We start from the raw sequence: 22,156 nt of genomic DNA on the forward strand, positions 1-22,156 counted from the left end.
ATTGTGTTGAATGAAAGAGGCCAGACTAAAAAAAGAGTACACTATTCCATTTATATAAAGCTCTAGAAAATGCATACTAATCTATAGTGACAGAAAGATGAATGACTGCTTGGGGATGTTGAGGCAGGGAGGGGCAGGAGAGAGGGATTACCAAGGGACACAAAAAAACTTCCGGGGTGATAAATATATTCACTATCTTGATTCTGGTGATGGGTTCATGGGTGTATACATGTCAAAATTTACCAAACTGTACACTTTAAATATATGCAGTTTACTGTAAGTTAATTAAGTCTCAATAAAGCTGTAAATGTGTATGCAAAGTAATATTTCAATAATGCAAGGGTTCACAAAAAAGAGTTTAGAAAAAAATATGAAAAAAAGAAATTAGAAGAAATTATGAGAAAGTATTATTATATCATGATATGATTTAACCAAGGAATTACCAGAGAACCACTTTTCCATTGATATCCTTATTGTAAAGAAAAGGTGATCTAATAGTCTCTTCCTGATAGGTTTCAGCTGCAGTATCAGAAGTAGTTAATTGTTCTTCACAAGAATTGCCCCAGCTTGGTAGTGTATCCACATCCACAAACTGGGAAGGTGCACCCAAGGGATCCATGGAATGGGAACTTCAGCTTGTCTTTTCCCAAATTCCTCAGCAATTCAATATTCACTGTAGACTTCAGCTTAAGAGAAAAGAAAGAATCATTTTAATAGAGAAGCACAGGTATTACTTTACTTCTATTAGAGTAAAAAACAAAACTCTGCTGTGAAATGCTCCAATAGTACATTGTGTGATTATAGTCACTTAAACAGTCCATTAAAAAGTCAAATGTACAATGAATTACTACGGCTTTTTTAAACAGGAAGAGGGATTATTTAAACACAAATTATTTTCAAAGAATTACAGTCATTTAAATAATCACACGGCCCATCAATTCTACTTTCCAGAAACACAGGACCATTCATTCAACATTCATTGAGTGTCTGCTATTGGCGGGGTAGGGGGAGTGTCAGGTGCTGCAAGAGATACAAAGATAATATGAACAACTTAAAAAGTTCAGTCTAATACGGAAGATGAGAAGCAGGGAGGTTACTGCAATCAGGTAGTAAGAGATAAAGGTCTGAACTATGTAGAGAAACAGATGGAGAGGAAGGCATAGATTTGTGAGGCAACATACAAAGGAAAAATTAACAGGATTTGAAAATTTATAGAATATAGTATATGAGACACCAGTGTGGTATAAGGTTGGTTGTACAGAAATGTAGAAATTAGAAGAGAAGGGTTGATAGGAAGACACGTAGTGTCAAGTCACAGAAACTCATGGGAAATTTAACATGATACTTTATTTGGCAATAAGTCAGATAGCTATTTCAGTAAAATGGTAGATTCGTTCATTCAATAAATCTTTATAAGCAGCTATTATGTGTCAGGTATTGTTCTAGTTACTGGGGACACACAGTGAATAAGACAGAGCAAGTCCCTACCCTTAGAGAGCTGATGCTTCCTTGAAAGCAGATGAAAAACGATAAACAAACAAGCAAGCAGGTATCTAACAGAACGACTGGAGGCAGTGAGTATTATAAGAAAAAGGTTCTATCTGAGCAGAGAGCTAAATAAAGTGAGAGAGAGCAAGCCATGTGAAGCTCTGGAGGGTGCGTCAGGCAGAGGGAATGGCAAGTACAAAGGCCAAAAGGGCAGGGAGGAGCTTGGTCTATTCCAGAAGAGCGTAGAGGCTGGTTTGGCTACAGTACAGTGAGCTAGGTAATGAGTAGCAGGTGATGAGGTTGGTGAGCCAAGGAAAGGCCAGATGATCTAGTTTGTAAGCCATGATAAGAAGTTTAGATCTCAATGTAAATGAGGGTAAGCTATTAGGGGGTCCCTATAAGGATAATGACTTAATATAAATATTTGAAAAGATTACTCCAGCTACAGTGAAACTGAGTGGGGGCAAGAGTAAACGCAGAGACCAGTAGAAAACGATTGGAGTAATCTAGGTGATGGTGATGAAGGTGGTGAGGAATGCTTAGAATTGGAATGAATTTTGAAGGTAGGGTCAACAAGACTTTCTAAATGCACCTGAGGGGGTGAGGGAAAAGAACAGAATCAAAGGTTACTCCTAGATTTCCTGCTTGAGCAATTAAATAGATGGTAATGCTACTTATAGAGAAGGAAAAGACTGGAGTAGGTTGCAGGTGGAGTAATTATCAAGGTATTTTTTTCCTTATGTTTTCCTTTTGTTAGTTTGAGATGCCCATTATATGCCCAAGTATGTATATCAAACATACAATTGGCTGGCTACATGAGGCTAGAGCCCAGAGGAGAGGTCAGGCTAAACATATAAATTTGGAAGTCTCAGCATATGGATGGTATTTAAGACCACCAAGAGAGAAAATGCAAATGGAGAATAGATCCAAGGACTCAGTCCTAAGGCCAAATTTAGAGGCTGGAAAGAGGAAAAGTTTAAGAAAGAGATAGAAAAGCATTGATAGGAATGGAAGATCTGGAAAGTGTGGTACCCTAAAAGCCAAGTGAAGAAAGTAACTTTAGACAGAATGCTCAAGAGGGATCATCTAGGGTTAAATACTACTGAAAGGTTGAGTAAGGACTAAGAACTAATTAGTCGGTTTGGTAAATTGGAGATAGCTGGTAACACTGAACATACATGAGAGCAAAGAGATGATTAAGGAATGACAGCTGGTATGTGAACTTCCTGAGAAGCTTTTCTGTATGATCCTCATGTTTGTTAAGAGTCAAGGAGAAAAAGCATGCCCTTCTATATCTAATATCTTGCTGTTTCTTGCTGAGAGACATGGGATACTAATTGGAATGAACGATGGATTTGACACAATATTCTAATTCCTGCACCAACACTGTGTGGTAGGAAATGTGCTCATTTATATAACAATTTCAGAAAGGCCTTGTAGATCATACCAGGATAAAATTGTATCGGAGGATTATTCTTATTTGTTACTAAGTACTCCTTTGATATTATTTTGAAATAAATAAACTAATTTTATCTAGAAGTTGGTGTTTAGTCCATCCAATTGGCCTTTGAAACTAGAGGCAACCACGAGTCCTGTTGATCAGTTCACAAGTATTCAGCCTGGAACTGGACAAGCTGAACAGAGTACAAGTGAAGGCTACATTCACTGTCTATGGTTGAACTGCCTTGAGCTCAACGGAATGACACCCTGCAGAAATTCATAATTTCAAAAAATTATCCACAGGTTTTTGGTGACAACTCATGCTGAAATTTCTTAACCATGATACTAAAAAGTCCATTAAAAACAAACTTAGTTTTCATTTTGCAAACTTGAATGTCAAATTACAGGGCTAAATCACTTCTTTAAAATAACTTTTCCTTCCAATTCTTAGTAATACTCACTTACAGAACATTTGAAAGATACCAAAAAGTAGTTCCTACCTTTTTCTGTGATAGGTAAAATGATAAGGCACGTACAATTTTGAATCCGGTTTCTTTAGTATTTTAAGGTAAATATTTCCATATGCAATTACACTTTGAGGCAGAAGCAGAATGGTAAAAGCTTGGGCTCCGTTATCAGAAGGCCTGAGTTTGGGTTGAGGACCTACCACCTAACATATTATCCTTGACTCTAAACCAGAGTTTTCTTATTTCTAAAATAGGAGTAATGTACTACTATGGTTATTGTGAGAATTAAATGATATAATCTGTATTAAAATTGCACAACAGGGACTTCCCTGGTGATCCAGTGGTTAAGACTCTGCCTTCCAATGCAGGGGGTGCAGGTTTGATCCCTGCTTGGGGAGTTAAGATCCCACATGCCTCTCGGCCAAAAAACCAAAAAAAACCCCATAAAACAGAAGGAATATTGTAACAAATTCAATAAAGACTTAAAAAAATGGTCCATATCAAAAGAATCTTTAAAAAAAAAACTGCATAGCAGAGCACCTGGCATCAAGCAAGGCACAATAAAAGTTATAACTTTCTCAGAGCCAATGTGAAAGTCACCTGCACCACTGTTGAGATAAAGAGATGTTTTCATGTGTGGCAAAGACCAAGACACTCACTGTCAAAGACTCTCTAACGAGCATCAGATAAACAAATTGGTGAATTAAGATACACTCTTACTTATCTCAATGTCTGCCCTTGTAATGACTTGTTAATCCCTAACACCTAGATCAAGCCTACATCTGTTTTCTCTGATCTGCTCCTGTGCCAGTAGGGAAAAAAAAAAAAATCAGAAGTTATCCTCTCTGCTGTCAAAACAAATACATGGTTTCCTATGTTAGCTTGGCCCTCCATCAACACTAAGAGAAAACTGTTTTGAGTCATTCTTGGATGACTCTATGCTATTCCACACAGCATCTGTGATAGACAGCCTCCAAGATGTCCTTCAATGATACCTGCCTCCTGATATTAATGCCGTTGTGTAGATGCCTCCCATAATGAATAAGGCTGGCTAGTGTACCCAACTGGATATTGCAGAAATGACAGTGTGTGACTTCCACGGATGGATCATAAAAGATATTGTGGCTTCTGCCATGCTCTCTTGGACTGCTTGTTCTGGGGAAGTGAGCTCTCATGACATGGGGACACTCATGAAGCTCATGGAAAAGCCCCTGTGTGGAGAAACTGAGAGTTCCTGCCAACAACCAGCATGAACTGACAGACATGGGAATGAATCACCTTGGATCCTCCAGCCCCAGCTGACATCTTGACCACAACCTCATGAGAAACCCTGAGCCAGAACCACAAGACTAAGCAACTTTTGAATTCCTCACCCATAAAAACTGTGAGGTAATAAATGCTTATTTGCCTATTATGTCCCAGGCATTCATTCATTCAAGCACTAAGTGCTGAGTCTCTGTCTAATGGAAGAGATAGCTCCACAAAAATCACACAAAGATATAATCGTAGAAATACATACATAGTTAAAATCTGTGATAAGTGTCCTACAACAAAGAAGAGTGGAGCTATTTAAATTGAAGAGGCAGAGAATGTCTCTTCCAGATAGTGAGAATTGAGACCAAAAGTAGAAGAGTTTTACAGGCTGCGGAAAGGTACATCTGGGCGCCTTAAGGCAGGAAAGAGCCTAAGACACTAAAGGAACAAAAGAAGGCCAACTGTGGAAGTTACAGTGAACCACAGGGTATTAGATATGTTACAAATATGCTTTCTAATCCTTACAATAATCCTGCAAAGTAGGTATCAGAACACTTCTTTTACAGTGAGGGCACCAAGACCCAGAGGTTCAATTATCAGCTCAAGGTAACAGAACTAGTAAGTGGTACCTTGAGATCCAAATCAAAGACCAGCTGGCACTAAAACCTGTGCCATTTCCATTACATCATATCACATTGCCTTCCTTCTTTTCCTGATGCTCTAAGAGAAGTCATTGTTCAAATTATCTTAACTTCTCTCCAACTCAAAATGTCTCTATCTTCATTCACTCTTTCCAACTTCCAAGTGATTTTTGGGTATATTCCACACTTTTAAGCCTGCCAAATCACCTTCATTTAAGCATTTTACTGCACCTGACTAGCTTTCCTCTAAGAGAATGTAATAACATCAAGTATCCCTTCACTACACCTGATCTCTCCTTCCCGAGTCTCTTACTCTCAAATTTTTTCCCTACCCCGTTTCTTCAGAATACCAACAAACTCCTCTTTTCACCATTTAACTTTAAGAGTAATCTGTTTCGCAGCTCTACTTCCTTTTCCTCCATTTATTCAACCCACTACAGTTCTGCTTCCATCTCTATAACAATACTAAAACTGCTTTTTCAAGGTCAACAATAATTCTCTAAATGTCAAGTCCAAGAGCTAATCAAATTTTAGCTGCATCCACTATTGATTATTCCCTCCCTGAAACTCTATTATCTTCTTTGACAGTACACGCTGGTAGTTCTCCTATATGTCCAACCACATCTTGTCAGTATAGTTTGTTGGATCTTCTTCCAAGATCTTAAAAGTCATTGTGACACACAAGATACTGAGTGTTAAATGAGTAATAGGTAATGTTCAGAGCTCTTACTGTAGAGCAAATTTAATGGCATTATATGAAAGTGTCATGGCATTTAACAATGAATTCTTTTTCAGCTCCATCTCTAAACAGAAATGTATTTTTCTCATCAAAAAGAGATTTAAATCTCTCCCTCCCCCAACACACACACCTTGGCAATAAAGTAAATGGAGCAGCAAAGCGAAGCTAGGCAGGAAAATCTGATCCCTGATCCTTAAGGAACAGTGGTTCTTAACATTCTTGGAGTCGCAGACCCTTTGGAGAATTGCATGAAATATAAAAACCTTTTCATCACCCAAATTGTGACTACATGAGCTCATACAAGCACAGGTCTGGAAAAAAATCTGAGGGGTTTCCCAGACTCAAATTAGGAATCCCAGTGATAGAATACAGAGTGCTCGGGTAAGGAAAGGAGGAGGGGAAGGCTACAATAATCTACAGCTTTAGCCAGAATTTTGGATAACATTAAAGAGGAGCGGGACTTTCCACTGAAAATCAATTGATCAGTCCTGTATTTTGAACAGGTTCATAAGCAAACACAAAACCTTAGTAAAAATGCTCCTGAAGCAAGACATTTACGTCCCAGGATCTCAAAGTTTACATGTAACAAACAGAAGATTGCAGAATCAGATCTATTTCCTTAGCCATACTATCTTAAGGGTTATCTTCAGTACCTCCCTAGATGAGGATAAAGAGAACCCACTATGTATCTTTTACAATTCAAATTAGTAATGAGTATATAACAGTTCTTATTACCCTGTAGTTCATCTTTTTTTTCCTCAAAATCTTGTCATCTTTTAGTTTACGAAGTCCTCCAAATAGTGCTTTATATGATTAATTGGATTGGTTAGAGGGATTAGACTTTTATTGTTCAAGACAGGGCAGAATCAGGCAGAACTTATTGTTAAAGTTTTGAATCCAAAAAAAAAAAAGAACTTTATTATGTTTCAATTATAAAATTAATACATTTAGCAATTCTGAAACTTAAGAAACTAAGGTTATGCTCTTGAAGTAGTGCATTGGGAAGTTATAAGATGCATTATCTTGGCACTCAATCGAAGATGCTTACAACAACTTTCATTAAAATTATTTTTTCTGGGAATTCCCTGGCGGTCCAGTGGTTAGGACTGGAGAGGGTGCAGGTTCGATCCCTGGTCAGGGAACTAAGATCCGGTAATCTGCACGATGCGGCCAAAACATAATAATAATAAATAAAACAAAATTATTTTTTCCATTTGTGATTGTCCTTTCCCATAATATTTAATAATGTTAAATTAATTTTTTAAAGATAAAATCATGACTCATTCTAATACAGAAGTGAACATGGTTCAAGATTTTATTTAACTCACAAAGGTACCAGCCAGATGGTTGATAAAGGGAGTCCCAAAATTGGGCTCATTAATAGATCAGGAATACTGAAATGAATGTACGTGAGGCAAAACTTCCACTCAACCTCTAAAAGACATGTAGAATTTTCATGTCTACAAATAAAATGATTTAGTATTGACAGCAGTTGTCTACAGTTTATACAGCTGTAAAATAACTTTCTTAGAATCAGGTAATACAAGGGGTGTCACCGAGATGGAATCTAGACTATGTACTAAAGCACGTTTTTTCCTCATATATATACACATTTTTTCGTATATTAGCCATACACGCTCACCTAAATGCTCCCTTCCCCATCAAACTTAACTGAAGTAAGTCTGTTGCCACAATTTCCTCCCTTCTCATTCATCCAACCCACCGCAGGCTTGTTTCAAACACCTACACTGTTACATCTATTTACAGCCTGATCATATCCATTCTCTACTCTTATCATTTACTTGAATATGGCAGACTAGGTGAACATGTCTTAAAAACTCAAGAAACGCCTGAAGAAAATCAGGTAATATAGATAAAACTCCATTTTCTAAGCTGGCTGCAGCTATCTTGAAGGCACAGACTTATTTCTTTTATATACCTATATGTTAGCTTTAATCTTCCACAGCTACAGACATCAGAACTCCTTTCTAAACACTTTTATGCAGCCCAAGAATAAAATCGGACAAAACTGCAAGAAAGAATAGCTAATTCCCACTTGGTGACAGAGCACCTAAAGCCTCAATTACCAAGCAAGGAGGAGTCAGCCCTGTTCACTTCCCCCTCCGGCGACCAAGGAGCGGAAACCAAAAGCCAGACCAATGTCACTCCAGGGACTGCGGAGATCCAGACAACTCAGCATCCTGGGCTCAGCGCCTACCCAGCCCTGATTCGAGCAGCTCTCGGTCCGTGAAACGCCCAGTCCACACGAGCGACCACACAAACTCGACTCCTGCACCCCAGGACGCGCGCCTCCCCAGGGGCTAGAGCACCACTGTCCCTTGTGCCTGGGTCTGCCTATCCTCTATCTTCTGGTGGGTAACTTCTCCCCGACAGCGCCTCAGGCGAGAGGAACAAGACCAACAGCGGAGGCGGGAGCGCCAGGCTCATTTTTGCGGAGAACTGACAAAACCAGCCCTCTATGCCCGCACCCCCAGCCCTGGCCGAGTCCCGTGCGCCTCCCGCCGCGCCCCCGGCCCGCTCCGCCCCGCCTTCCTTCCCGGCCTCTGTCCCGCCTCTCACAGCATTCCGGCGGTCCCATCCGGGAGGTAGGCACGGCGGGTTAAGTTCCTCGTGGAAAGCGGCCGAGCGGCATCCCCTGACAAGCCTTGCCAGGAGCTCGGCGGGTAAAGCAGCCAAAGTCGCAGGAGGCTGGAAAGACCAGCCGCAGGAGCCCTGGCAGGCGAAACACCGCCTTCCGCTCCCGGCCAGCGCTCACCAATCAGAGCCCAGCTCTTACGTCATTTCCCCCAGAAGGCAAAGGGAACGTCGGGCGGAAGAGGCTCCTTGAGCGGACCCGGAAGGGGTGGGTTCCACGGGCGGGTCCAACCAGCCCGGAGCCTCGTGGAGGCCCAGGTAGGTACCGAAGGCGCGCGGCGGCCGAGCGCTTTTTGCTCCGCTCCTCGGGTTTGTTTGGTCCTGGCTGAGGCCTTCCTGGTGCCAGCAGCGGGCGAGGCAGGGGGATTTGGGGACGGTCTCGAGGGTGGAGGGGCACCTGGGCCACTGCGGGAGCCCCACCGCCGTCCCTGGGAAGCTGGCCGCGGACACCCGAAGCTGGCGCATGCCGTGTTGAGCTAGTTCACCCGGCGCCTGCAGGGCTCTCCTGAGGATGGTCTGGCAGCGTGGTGGGTGTGCGGAACCTCCACTTCACCCTCTCCTGACTGAAGAATTGGTTTAGGGACATCTGACAGGTCTGTTCCGGCGGTCCAGCCTTTCAGCGCATCATAGAAGCATGTTTTCGGGGGCTGTGGGTTAAGAAGCAGGGATGGTAGGGGCATAGCGGAAGGTTAGGGCGTGAGCTCTCTCCGAAAAGCGTCATATACACAACATGCATGTGAGACACAAGTGACCAGTACCAAGATGTATGGAAGATCGTTAAAGTTCTGAGGCAATGGAAAAAGCTTCGAGAATTGGACTAGCCCCAAAGGAAGTGGGCCTCAGAGGGTAACACTTAGGTAGACGGGCGAATGTATGTCATTCTAAGTGGGAGGAACAGTTTGAAGAAGGCAGGTGACAGGACAAAGAGGGAAACCAGCTAGCCTGACAGAAAAGTTTATGCGAGAACTAAAGAGGAATAGATAGGTTGAGTTCTTGCGAACTGCACACTGTTTAGCTCTTAAAGGGTTTTGGGGTAGGATTAGTGCGTTTGAAAAGATTAGTCAGGTAGTATTAATGACTTTTAAAAGAAAAGAATGAAAAACATGGAGGTGGAGGTGCTACATAGTGCAGGAACCCAGTGATAAAGAGCTGGAACAGAAAGTAGTGGAAAGAGAAAAGGATCCTCCTTCAGAGAAACAGGTAGAAGTTTCTGACAAAAGAGAGGACGGAGGCAAAGAGAAATAGTTTAGTGGTTAAAAGAGGAAATTTTGGAGTTTGGTTTGTAATCTGGCTTTGGCACTTAAAACCAGCTGAATGACTTTGAGCTAGCTATTTCATGTCTGTGTGTCTAGTTTCCTTGTCTGTAAAATAGGGATAAGAATAGTACCTATCTTGCAAGGTAACTGAAGGATCCTTTTAAGCACTTCACATGTATTAACCCACTTAATTCAATTAATTACGATTAATCCGATTAATAAATATGAAATTAACTGCATATGTTTACTCAGTTATATATATTTTAATGTATCAGTTACCATATAGTAAGCACTCTTTCAGTATTGGCTGCTTAAATAATACTAATGAGCCAAAGGTTACTACAAGGTTTTGAGCCTGAATGGCTTGGAGACTCAGAAAAAAGTGAGTAGGGTTCAGGAAGCAAGGTAGGCTTGGTTTTATACACGTTAAATGTGATACTGCAAGGTGTTCGGATGGGGATGTCTAATAAACTCTTGGAGCTGTATAGTTAGTACTCAGGTATGTAGGCCGGACTGGAAGTAGGGATGTGGTGCGTCCTGGGCCTAGGCATGCTGTATGAAGTCTCCAAGGAAAATACTGTGGTAGATGGTGGAAGACTACCATGAACAACAATTACAGTTAAGGGGCTGGGGCCAGAGGAGTAAGATGAATTGGTAAAGAATTGATCAAATGGCCCAGGTGAAGAGCGTTTTTGCCATGTTAATATTATCTTCCCTTCATTTTTAACTGGCTTTATGTTGGTTCCTAGGAGAAGAAAAATGAGGCCTGTAAGTGGTCATTAAAAGAAAATATTAGTACAGGCATTGAATATTTTCCTGTTAAAGTAGACTAAAACATCAGGTTGTAATAGAAAGAGACCCTGTAGCGTTAAACAAAACAAACTGAACCAACAACAGCAACAAACAAAAACAGCTCCAGAAGAAGGCTGTAACTTCTGTTTAGTATTCTTGTGTTTTTTAAGCTGCACTGGTGTTTGGGGGAATACCTTTCACGTTTCCATATTAAGAACAGACAAGCTTAATTTATCTCCTTCACCAGTTGTCTCTTATGGTAACCAAGTGTTTTCAGTGAATTTGATTTAGTGCAGTTGTTAAAACCAAAGCTGGGTCCGCCCCACTGTGGGCAATCAAGCCAGTCTACTGACACCGGGTTGTGGTGAAGGAAAGTGCAGCTAATGCTCAGAAGACACCCCTCCCCGGCACTGGCTTTCAGGGAAAGGTTTTTCAAGTCAAGGTGAGGGAGAGGGGGTGGGGCATGTGATCAGCTGGTGGGCATTCTTCTGATTGGTTGGTGGTGAGGTAATTGGGAGTCAACACCATCAACCTAGTTCCAACTGGCCTGGAGTCTACGTGCTGGTGGTCAGCATTCGGTTAACTTCTTCCACCTGGTTGGGGTTTCAGTATCTGCAAAACAGCTTAAGGATATGGTTCAGAATATTATCTCCATAGCCCTTGAGGAGGAACCTAAAGATCCTTGATTTTGTTTAATGGTTAAAACAATTTTTTTTTGTCTTGCTTGATTCCTTTGTTTCTGCATTTTCTCACTTCTCTGATTACATTTGCTCTTTGGAACTCAGGAAAGGCTTAGGAGGCTAAAGGTTTTCTACTAACGGGAGGCAGGTGGAGGACATGGTGCGGCAGGGGCGGGGGGCGAGGGGTGGGGGGCGGCGGTGGTGCCTGACCTGGGAAGGCCCTGTAGTGTCCTGCTCGGTTACATAAAAACTATGGCAACTTTGAAAAACAGTGCGCCAAGGGCAGGTGGCTGCCCTGCTTTGGAAATCCAGGGCATACCTGCACGTATTAGTTACAGTAGTTCTCAAAGCGGGGAACCGCAGCGGCAGCATCACTTGAGAACTTGTTAGAAATGAAAAATCTTGGGTCCCACCCCAGACCTACTGAATCAGAAATAGGCCCTGGGGATGTGCGGTGTAGGTGGTTCCCAGCAATTTGTTTTCATAGTTCCTTGGGTGCTTTAGATACATTCTGGAGTTTGAGAGCCACTGTGCTCGAAGGTAAGTGCCACAAGATCAGGGATGTTGTTTTACTCAACACCGTATCTCTAGCGTCTAGATCAGCGCCTGTCTCATTATTAGTAGGTTTACAATAAATGCTCACCAATAAATATTTTCAGTCTCAGGCTGTCCGTCTCCATGTAAAAACTTTGATGGTAGTTGAATGGGCAGAAGCAAATTGTTAAGCTGCATTGGGACTACATGTCAGAATTTGTGAGGTGGCCATGACAGTGTGACCAATCCGAAACTTGACGAGAGATTACACATTGAGTCAGCAGTGAATAAAAAATGGAGATGTCTGGGTATTTTATGTCAGTAATATATTCAAAGTAAATGAAGGTTAAGCAACCACAGGTCATGTACTTTTAACTACATGATATGCAGTCGGTGTTTGCCAGCCTAGCAGAACCCAAGAACTCAGTTTTCTTTGTTTGCAGGTGCAGCTGCCTCACTTGTGGTATCAGATGTTAGAACATGGGGCTCACCAGGCAGTACCTACGCTATGTTGCCAGTGCAGTCTTTGGCCTTATTGGCAGCCAGAAGGGTAATATTGTCTTTGTGACACTTCGTGGTGAAAAAGGACGCTACGTGGCAGTACCAGCCTGTGAACATGTTTTCATCTGGGACTTAAGGAAAGGAGAGAAGGTATGCGAGAAATCACCTAGGTTGATATTGATTTATGGGTATTTAAGGGTGGAGGCAGAAGTGGGAGAGCTCTGCTTTGTCATGCACAGACTTTGTCACGCACAGATGTTTTTTTTTAATGTGTGTGCCTCTAGAAATTTTTTTTTTCCTTTGGGTCCAGATAGCCAAGTATCACATTCTATTGTGCTCTTCTATACTGTATTCTGAAAACCACAACCGAAAGAGCTTACCTCTTGGGTATTTATTTGTAGTGATATTTACAGGTAATTATTTGTAATCATTATTCCCAACATGTTTGTTTTTCTCTACTTTACCAGTTCTCCATTTTTCAAGTTCTTCTACTTGCCCTCACAACTAGTTATAGAAATTAAGCATTTAAAAGGAATATTGCTATGTTGACTGAATCTTTCTCTTACTTATGCAGATGAGGCCCAACGGTTGTTAAACTAGCCTTTGATATTTTGTATGACTCTGAATTCCCAAGCCTACCACTTCTGCCGAACAAAATACAGGCATTTTGATCTTGTCCACTCACTTTGTGACCTCCAAGAGGTTAATACTTTGATACTTAGTGTCCCCCAGAGTCCCTTGGGGATACATCACTGTAGCACTCCAGTGCCATGCAGGTTGGTTTCTGGGCTGGGGCTCAGTTAAATCAAGGATGTGTTTATAACCCTTTATGGAAAATCATTTGGTGTTGACATAGAATAAGGACTTAGTAGTTTATTCCATTGCTTGGGAAATTTTGGCATATATTATGCTAATGTAGAGCTTTGGAGAAATAGTATAGTATAGCTTTACCTTTTCTTGAATGTTTCATTACCCTGTACAAATAATAATTTCTATATTAAAGAACTTGAGATAGAGTCCAGAGACTCATTATTATTCATAAGAGTGACTTGGAATTATTGATGCTCTTAATTTTACTGTGCCTGATTATTCCCACACTTTTTCCTTGATGACATGCTTAACTCCTCTACATTGTTTTTAATTCTTATTATTTCAGATTTTCATCCTTCAGGGGCTTAAACACGAAGTCACTTTCTTGTGCCCCTCCCCAGATGGGCTGCACTTAGCTGTTGGTTATGAGGATGGGTCTATCCGAATCTTCAGTCTCCTGAGTGGGGAAGGAAACGTGACCTTCAATGGACACAAAGCAGCAATCACTTCCTTGAAGTATGATCAGCTAGGAGGCAGGCTGGCATCTGGGTCCAAGGTGAGACCTTGAATTAGGTGCCTGGACTTTAATCTAGAAAGGAGTGTAAGGCTACTGCTGAAGCAGGTTATTCACAAACATTGTTGTGTCAAACAGTGGGCACTCGGTGTACAAAATAGTATAGATGGTAGAATAGAGTGAGAAGGATGGATATGAATTGGGTGGTTCATTTTGATTCCTGTCAGATTCACTGATAAAAGACTATTAAATACAGGAACAAGATGAGGATGCCCATGATAGTTACTATGTAACATCATTGTGGATATGCTACCCAAAACAGTACACAAGTTGGGGGGAACAAAACAAATTGGAAAAGGGGAGTCAAAATGATGATTCTTGGCCATTTGTTTTGGTAAAATCGGTAGCTTTCCTATATCTCAGTCATCAGAAAATAGAATGTAAATGATTCCATTTACAAAAATATGTTAAGTAATGGACACAAAAATACTGTGAAACTTTACTAAGGAATGTAACAGAAGACTTGAGTGAATAGAGACACAAACCATGTTCTTGAATGGCAAGACAAAGTATTGAAAAGATGCTCGTATGTTCTAATTAGTTTATACAGATAAAGCAATTTAAATATCCCAAAGGTCTTTTTGTTGTTTTTTTAGAATATGACCAAATGATTTAAAAGCACATATTGAAAAAACAAATGAATAATAAATAGCAGAATTTTGGGAAAAAATAAAAGGGTTTCAGATTTCTTTTTTCAGGGTTAGATTTAAGAAGTTTCAGATATTAAAATGCATTATGAAGTCATAACTTATAATGTGTTATATTAACCTGGCATTAATACAAAATAGTCAGATAGATTACTGTAACCAAATGGGAATCCAAGAAACAAATCCACTTGATATACCTAATTAGTATATTTTAAAGATGACATTTTTGATGAGTAGAAAAATGATGGATTTCTTATGAAACAGGACTTAAACAGTTGGCTAACTATTTGGGGGCAAATTTAAAGTTAAAACTTTACCTCATGCTGTGTACCAAAGAGTCACAGATTAAAGACTTAAATATTAAACCATGATATTTTAAGTAAACTAGAAGATATATAAATAAATATTTATTTGATATCAAGGTGGAAAAAGACTTCAAGTATATCAGCAAGGAAAGAAATTATAAAGGAAAAGACTGATAAATTTGAATGCTTGATATTTGAATATTTAAAACATTTGTGCATTTAAACACTATAAAGAAGTTGTCAAGAGTAAATCGTAAGAGTTCTCATCCCAAGGAGAAATTATTTTTCCTTTTTTTCTTTTTATTATATCTATATGAGGAGATGGGTGTTAGCTGAACCTATTATGGTAATCATTTCACAATATATGTAAATTAAACTGTCATGCTGTATGCCTTAAATTTATACAATGATGTACATCAATTATTTTTTCAATAAAACTGGAAAAAATAAAGTTAAAGGACAATGAAAAAGGGGAAAGTATTTAATAGTTCTACTATAAAAGGGAAGGATTAATATGTCTTAATAATCAACAAACAAGTGAAAAATAAGACCCAAAAGAAGATGAAAGACATGACTTGGCAGTTCAAAGGAGGTGCAGAACGGCCAGTAATCACCATAGAGCATGTACAGAATTTCTCATTGGTATTCAGAAATGCAAATCAAATAAACATTGAGACAGCCTTTCAACTTTTGAAATTGGCACTGTTTTTTGAGCAACTGATAATATCCAGAGGTGAAGGGATGGGAAAACTGGTGTTGTCATACATATCCTTGGTGGACCTTTAGATTGGTGCAGCCTTTCTGGAGATCACCCTGAATTGCAGACTTAAGATAGAAATACCTTTTAACCCAATAATTTCCCTTTTTAGTTTTTATTCTGATCTGAGATATGTACAAAGATAGAGGTACAAGAATGTTCATTTCCACATATCTATGATAGCAGAAAATTGGAAACTGCCTAAATGGCTGAAATAGAAAAAATTTAAAGTAAATTATGGTATATCCTTAAGGTTGGTTATTATGTGACCATTAAAAATGAGAACAGTGTGGAAAGACATGGAAGTATATTAAATGAGAAAAAGGAGGAGAGTTATACAGTGATAGGAATAGCATGATCTCAGTTAACAACATGTATGTATACATAAAGACTAGAATAGTATACAACAAAATACCTGTGGTGGTTATATCTGGATGGTGAAATCAACTGGTGTTTGGTTCCTCTGTGCTTTTCTGTATGATTTCCAAATTTTCTATAAGGACTACATATCAACTTTGTAATAAAAATATTGTTTGTCAAGTTAGGCCTTATGTGGTAAAGAAAATTCTTCTGTATTTGATTCCTTTAGGACACAGATACTATTGTGTGGGATGTGATCAATGAGAGTGGCCTCTACCGTCTAAAGGGGCACAAGGACGCTGTTACACAAGCATTGTTTCTACGAGACAAGAATCTGCTAGTTACTAGGTAAAGAAATAATAAGTTTCGTTTCCATTTTTCTCTAGGTGAATTCACTGGAGAGGTTTTCAAAGAGGGAATTTGTTTCATTCCTTACTCGTATCTCCGCACTATACTCAAGCTCATGTGCTAGTTTCCTCTTCTCGCTGCTTTTCCTCTCTCTCCCCCTCCCTTCCCTTCCCCTCCCTTCCCAAACGGTGTCATAGATGCTGTCCAGAGTTATTTATAGCATTTTTTAATTCCCTTTTCTGATTTGTCATTATTTTCCCCTCATACCAGCTTTTCCATAGTTCCTTAACTCTTCAACAGACCTTGTATAGGATGAGCTGTCTACTTTCTGGATCCCTAGAAAGTCAGAAAAGCCAAACATGGAGCAGTGGGCAGATGCGAATACCAAATGTGTGTCTTAGCCTGCCTCTTGAGAAGAGACATACTCCATACTTAGGCCTTCTGAACATCTCATAGGTTGAACCATTTGAAATTTCCATTTGTGTGGGTTAAAAATGATAGGTCAGATATCAGCAATTTCATATATCAGCAATTTCATATAGCTCAACCTAATATAATAGTTATCATTCCTAAGGAATGACCACCCAGGAAAGTTTGGGATCTTAAGTTTTGCCAGGCAGTAATTAGAAGAACCATAGTAATTAGAACCACAGAAGAACCAGAAGGCAGTGTAGCGGAGCAGCACGAAATGCTGTACCAGTGGTGGATTTGTTCCTGTGGGATAGGATGCAGGGACGTTAGTGTGTCTTGTTCAGATAACACATTCTGTGAGGCAATGACTCTACTGCTCTACTAGAATATACATACACCTTATAGCTTAGGGAATGTAAGGGAAAGGAAATAACACCGTGAGGTGGGATTATATAGGAAAGACTTTGTAAATTGGGTTTTTGTTTTTTTCCAGTTTTGTCTTGAAGCAGGATTATATTAGATTCACATTGGTGAAGAAGCAGGGAACAGGCATTTGAGGCAGGAATAGTAGAGCCCATTGGCAGGGAGATTAAGTGCCAGTTAATGGGAGGTTTTGGGAATGGTGCTGAAGAGCTTGATTTTGAATCCATAGAGAACCTTGAGTTAGTGCAAATTTAGAAGATTAAGATTATCTGACAGTAATGTATTGGATGTGGTGAGGGAACAGAATAGACAGAGACCAGATAACTTATTAAAATAATTCGGGCAGTAGGACCTAACTTCAGGTTTGTGTACAGAAATGGATTGGAAGGAATCGAGACTTGGAGACTTCCCAGAGGAGGCGTTTTCAGGACCTAGAGACTAGCTGGACATAGGAGACAAGGGAGCAGGAGAGGTCTAAGATGTTTGTGTGTTAGAATGAAGGAATGTTGATGCTGTGGCGATGGAAATGGTGGTCAACTGGTCAAGTTCTGTGTTCTGTAGCATTCTGAATTCAAGGTTATTTTTGTGCTTACAGATGGAACATTTTATTTTTCTACCTGAGAATAGACATATAAAGAGTTAGGATTCTTTACTTTTTAAAAGAAAGGTCAGGTAAATAGTAGCATTAGACATCATTACTGTGTATTGTCTTTTTAAGGCAACAAATAAGTCCTTGATTTTCCTGTTAGTTCAGTGATTCTTCCTAATAAGATTTTTTTCCTATTTCCTCTTCTAGTGGGAAAGATACCATGGTGAAATGGTGGGACCTTGATACCCAGCACTGCTTCAAAACAATGGTTGGCCACCGAACTGAGGTATATGTAGGGTCATGGGCCCAGGGAAAGAATAGCAAGGCAGAAAGGAAAAGATGGTTTCTTCCCTGGCCCTTTCATGACTCTTTGTTTTTACTAACAGTAATCAACATGTACTGTCTTTAGAGAGAGAAGTTGGAGTGGTGGACAAAGTGCCAACCGTCAGAGCAGATGCAGCTGCTCTGGCATTCAGTAGAAATTGGCCTCGGATAAGTTTTTAACCCATGAATATGGGTTTCATCACTTTTAAATGATAAGTATCCACCTTTATGGTCGTAGGGAAGTTTAATGTGTACAATGCCTGGCCCAGTGACATGTAAATAGCAAATTGTAGCCATTATAATAATTATTGAACATAGCTCTGTTCAGTAGAGATCAGGGAATATTTTACATCTTTGCATCCTCCTTTGTGCTTTGTTCATACCAGGCATAGGTGAAGGTGAGTAAGGGGTACAAACTTCTACCTATAAAATATGTAAGCCATGGGATGGAATCTACACATAGGGTATATAGTCAGTATAATATTTTAACGACTTTGTATGGCGATGGATGGTAACTGGTCTTATTTTGGTGATCATTTCATGATGTATAAAAATATTGAATCACTGTGTTGTATGCCTTAAACTAGTTTAATGTTATATGTTAATTATAACTCAATTATATATATTTTTGTATATATATGCCCTAGAATATATGAGGAATATACACACCCTAGAATTAATGAGGAGGAAAAGCAGATTCTTTCTTGATTTGCAACAGTATTGTTGTTTTCATTGTTTAGTTCATGGATGTTTGAGGCTAAAAATTGTGCTCTGATAGACGTTAATGGAGCACCTTTCATTTGCAAGGCACTGCTGAAATCAAAGAAGTGCCACGCTTGAAATCATTATTTTGAGTGGCTTCTAGTTAGGATTTATTCTGAACAGCCATTATCTAAATTTAAGGATAGGAAATTACAGAGAAACTGCTAGTTACCCCATAAACAACACTTCCACCACAGATCATTTTCTTTCTCAAAGTGAGCTTTCTTATAGTGTATTTTGAAAGGGTTGTCTTAATATTAGACTTTGCAGTGCCAAAGAGATTTCACTACAGTGTACTTAGACTTTTGGAATGTGATGTCATGCATCCTGGAGTCCCTTAATAACCATATTATTTGAATATTTTTATACCCTGTAGGTGTGGGGGTTGGTTCTGGTGTCAGAAGAAAAGCGACTCATCACTGGGGCTTCTGACAGTGAGCTGAGGGCTTGGGACATAGCTTACCTGCGAGAGGTAATTGCTTTTTTTCTAATCATGGGCAGTGTCACGTTTTAGCAATTTCATAGACTTATTGAATTTAGAATCAGATGTAATTTTTGAGTACTTCACATAGTATTGGAATTCTCTCTTACTGCGATTTCTAAACATTTTTTTTCTTCATTCTATGGTCCATTGCCCTGATTTGCACTTGGAAGAAGGATAGCTTTAGGCTGACAGCTCTTGGTAATGTTAATGTTTTAGTCTGTAGGGCTCTTAGCTTGATATTCCTTGACCTTTGGGTGTCCACGGATGGACTTCCGAATATCTGTGACCCTCTTCCCTCAAACAAAAATCTATGTGAAATTTGTGTATGTTTATGTAAATATGTATATTCTGAGAAGATCTGTCACATTTTCTCAGATCATCAAAGATTTTGCGTGGATGAAAGGTGTTATAGACCTTAGGGTTTAGCTGGAGTTAGGTGTGTGGTGTTGGGTCCAGTAGCCATTTTGATGGGTTCTTCATTAGTAGGCTAGGGTTTATCTTTTTTTTAATTTAAGGAGAAAATGTAACCTCTCTTGCAATGTCTTTCAATTCGTAATGCCAACATGAATCTTTACCTCTAGAATATGGTAGATCTTTCACCTAAGAAGGTTTTAAAATTAATGAGGTCATCATTTTTTCACCTTGTTATGAAACAATAGTCCTTAGACTGTGGAAAGTTATTGGAGCTGGTATAATGAATAATGTTTTGTTTGTGTTCTTGATGTGGTCAGTTTTTAACACATTCTGATGAATGTGCTGTCGTTGAAGAGGTTTGATCAGAGAGATCACTAAATGGAAGTTATCAGTGGCTCTGAGGACAGGTTTCTAAGTCATTAGGGGGGAAAATCACCTCCTGGAACAAATTATTTCAGCTTTTTTTTTTTAAAAAAATAAACGTGTTTATTTATTTTTGGCTGCGTTGGGTCTTCATTGCTACACATGGGCTTTCTCTAGTTGCGGCCAGCAGGGGCTACTCTTCATTGCAGTGCTCAAGCTTCTCATTGTGGTGGCTTCTCTTGTTGAGGAGCACGGGCTCTAGGCACGCGGGCTTCAGTAGTTGTGGCTCGCGGGCTCTAGAGCGCAGGCTTAGTAGTTGTGGCGCATGGGCTTAGTTGCTCTGCGGCATGTGGGATCTCTCTGGACCAGGGCTCGAACCCATGTCCCCTGCATTAGCAGGCGGATTCTTAACCACTGAGCCACCTGGCAAGCCCTATTTCAGCTTTTATTTTTCCATTTTTATAAAACAGATTGGAGACCCAGAAGAACCAGAGCCCAAGAAAGTCAAAGGGTCTTCCCCTGGAATACAGGACACACATGAAGCAGAGGATGGTACCCTTGAGATGGATGAAGCTCCTGAGGATGTAATTCATTTTTGTTTCTTACCTTCAGTTGAGTTGAGTGGTGGGAAAGTATTCATTTTAGGGAAGATCTTTGTCACCTGCATTTCTTGGGATCGTGTCTTTTCAGGGGTCAACAGAACTATTAACCTTCATCTTTTCTCTTGCTTCCTCTGCAGCGCATCCTTACATGTAGAAAAGCTGGTTCCATAATGCGGGAAGGAAGGGACAGAGTTGTGAACCTTGCAGTCGACAGGACAGGCAGGATTCTTGCTTGCCATGTGAGTACCAGGCTTAGGAGAAAATAACAAGGACTTGGCTCTTCCTTTAGAGACTTGTTCTTCTTTCGTATTCAGTGTGGAGGTGAATTTTTCTTTGGTCCTGTTAAGATTTCCTTATATGGTATTGTGTGGACCTATATTCCCTAACTTCTGTTAGCCCGACAACAGTAATTGCTCTTATTCTTCTTATTATTAGCAAACATTTATTAAATCCCTGCCTTTCTAAACAATTTAAAAGCATTAACTTCTTTTTTCTGTTTTTTTTAACATCTTTATTGGAGTATAATTGCTTTACATTGTTCTGTTAGTTGCTGCTGTATAACAAAGTGAATCAGCTATGCGTATACATATATCCCCATATCTCCTCCCTCTTGCGTCTCCCTCCCACCCTCCCTATCCCATCCCTCTAGGTGGAAACAAAGCACCGAGCGATCTCCCTGTGCTATGCGGCTGCTTCCCACTAGCTGTCTGTTTTACATTTGGTAGTGTATATGTGTCCATGCCACTCTCTCACTTTGTCCCAGCTTACCCTGTCCCCTCCCCATGTCCTCAAGTCCATTCTCTATGTCTGCGTCTTTATTCCTGTCCTGCCCCTAGGTTTTTCAGAACCAATTTTTTTTTTTTAAGATTTCATATATATGTGTTAGCATATGGTATTTGTTTTTCTCTTTCTGATTTCACTCTATAAAAAGCATTAACTTCTTATTTAGTCTCAGAGTAACATTGTAGAAAGTGGTGAATTCCCACTTTACAGATGAGACAGCAATCCCAATGAGATTAAGTTGTCCATAGTAATACAACTAGTAAGGGAAGAAAGAGAAATGTTCTAACAGAGAAAAAGCTAAATTACAAATTGCCTCTCCTGGACTCACATCAACCTTTTGCCTTTCTAGGGGACTGATTCTGTGCTAGAAGTGTTTCGTATCCTTTCCAAGGAGGAAATTCAGAAGAAAATAGACAAGAAGATGAAGAAAGCTAAAAAGAAAGCAAAGTGTGTTTTCTTAATATTTACTACTAGTCAACAAGTATCGTGGGTGGGCCACATAGTACTGAAGGAAAAACTATGGCTTCTTTAAAGGAGTATTTACTCTGTTTTCAATTACCATTAAATGCTAGGGAAGATTTTATGGAGTGCTGGTAGGCCAAGTTTTTAATTTCTAAATACAGCTTCATAACTATCATATTCCTAGGTCTTGCACTCAGAGCCACACAGAACGAGAAAGGCAGTACAGATATTCAAACATGGCTTCTAAATGATTTAATTCTGAGAGGCTAGCAGTGTGTCTTCAGTGACAAC

General features: G+C 39.8%; 2 protein-coding genes across 4 annotated transcripts in view; one reads left to right on the plus strand and one right to left on the minus strand.

Moving 5' to 3' along the window:
• GDAP2 (ganglioside induced differentiation associated protein 2) overlaps window positions 1-8,801 on the minus strand; it is a 67,824-nt gene extending 59,023 nt beyond the window's left edge. Inside the window, exons 1-2 of one of the 2 annotated variants that reach the window (XR_004349394.1) lie at window positions 8,610-8,764; window positions 444-686 (exon numbers count right to left, since the gene is read on the minus strand). Coding sequence is in view for 1 of the 2 variants with exons in the window: in XM_032628600.1 (XP_032484491.1) it covers window positions 444-619 (176 nt within the window). In the remaining variant the exon portion in view is untranslated. Of the gene's footprint in view, window positions 1-443; window positions 687-8,609 lie in introns of both variants that reach the window. The other variant, XM_032628600.1, reaches the window with a different exon arrangement.
• Window positions 8,802-8,842: 41 nt separating this feature from the next.
• WDR3 (WD repeat domain 3) overlaps window positions 8,843-22,156 on the plus strand; it is a 40,435-nt gene continuing 27,121 nt past the window's right edge. Inside the window, exons 1-9 of one of the 2 annotated variants that reach the window (XM_032628577.1) lie at window positions 8,843-8,942; window positions 12,390-12,597; window positions 13,604-13,813; window positions 16,130-16,248; window positions 17,879-17,957; window positions 19,134-19,229; window positions 20,489-20,602; window positions 20,758-20,859; window positions 21,753-21,850. In XM_032628577.1, coding sequence (XP_032484468.1) covers window positions 12,427-12,597; window positions 13,604-13,813; window positions 16,130-16,248; window positions 17,879-17,957; window positions 19,134-19,229; window positions 20,489-20,602; window positions 20,758-20,859; window positions 21,753-21,850 — 989 coding nt within the window. In that variant the 5' untranslated portion in view covers window positions 8,843-8,942; window positions 12,390-12,426. Of the gene's footprint in view, window positions 9,278-12,389; window positions 12,598-13,603; window positions 13,814-16,129; window positions 16,249-17,878; window positions 17,958-19,133; window positions 19,230-20,488; window positions 20,603-20,757; window positions 20,860-21,752; window positions 21,851-22,156 lie in introns of both variants that reach the window. The other variant, XM_032628586.1, reaches the window with a different exon arrangement.

This window comes from Phocoena sinus, chromosome 1, assembly GCF_008692025.1.
Source record: "Phocoena sinus isolate mPhoSin1 chromosome 1, mPhoSin1.pri, whole genome shotgun sequence".
NCBI lineage: Eukaryota > Metazoa > Chordata > Mammalia > Artiodactyla > Phocoenidae > Phocoena > Phocoena sinus.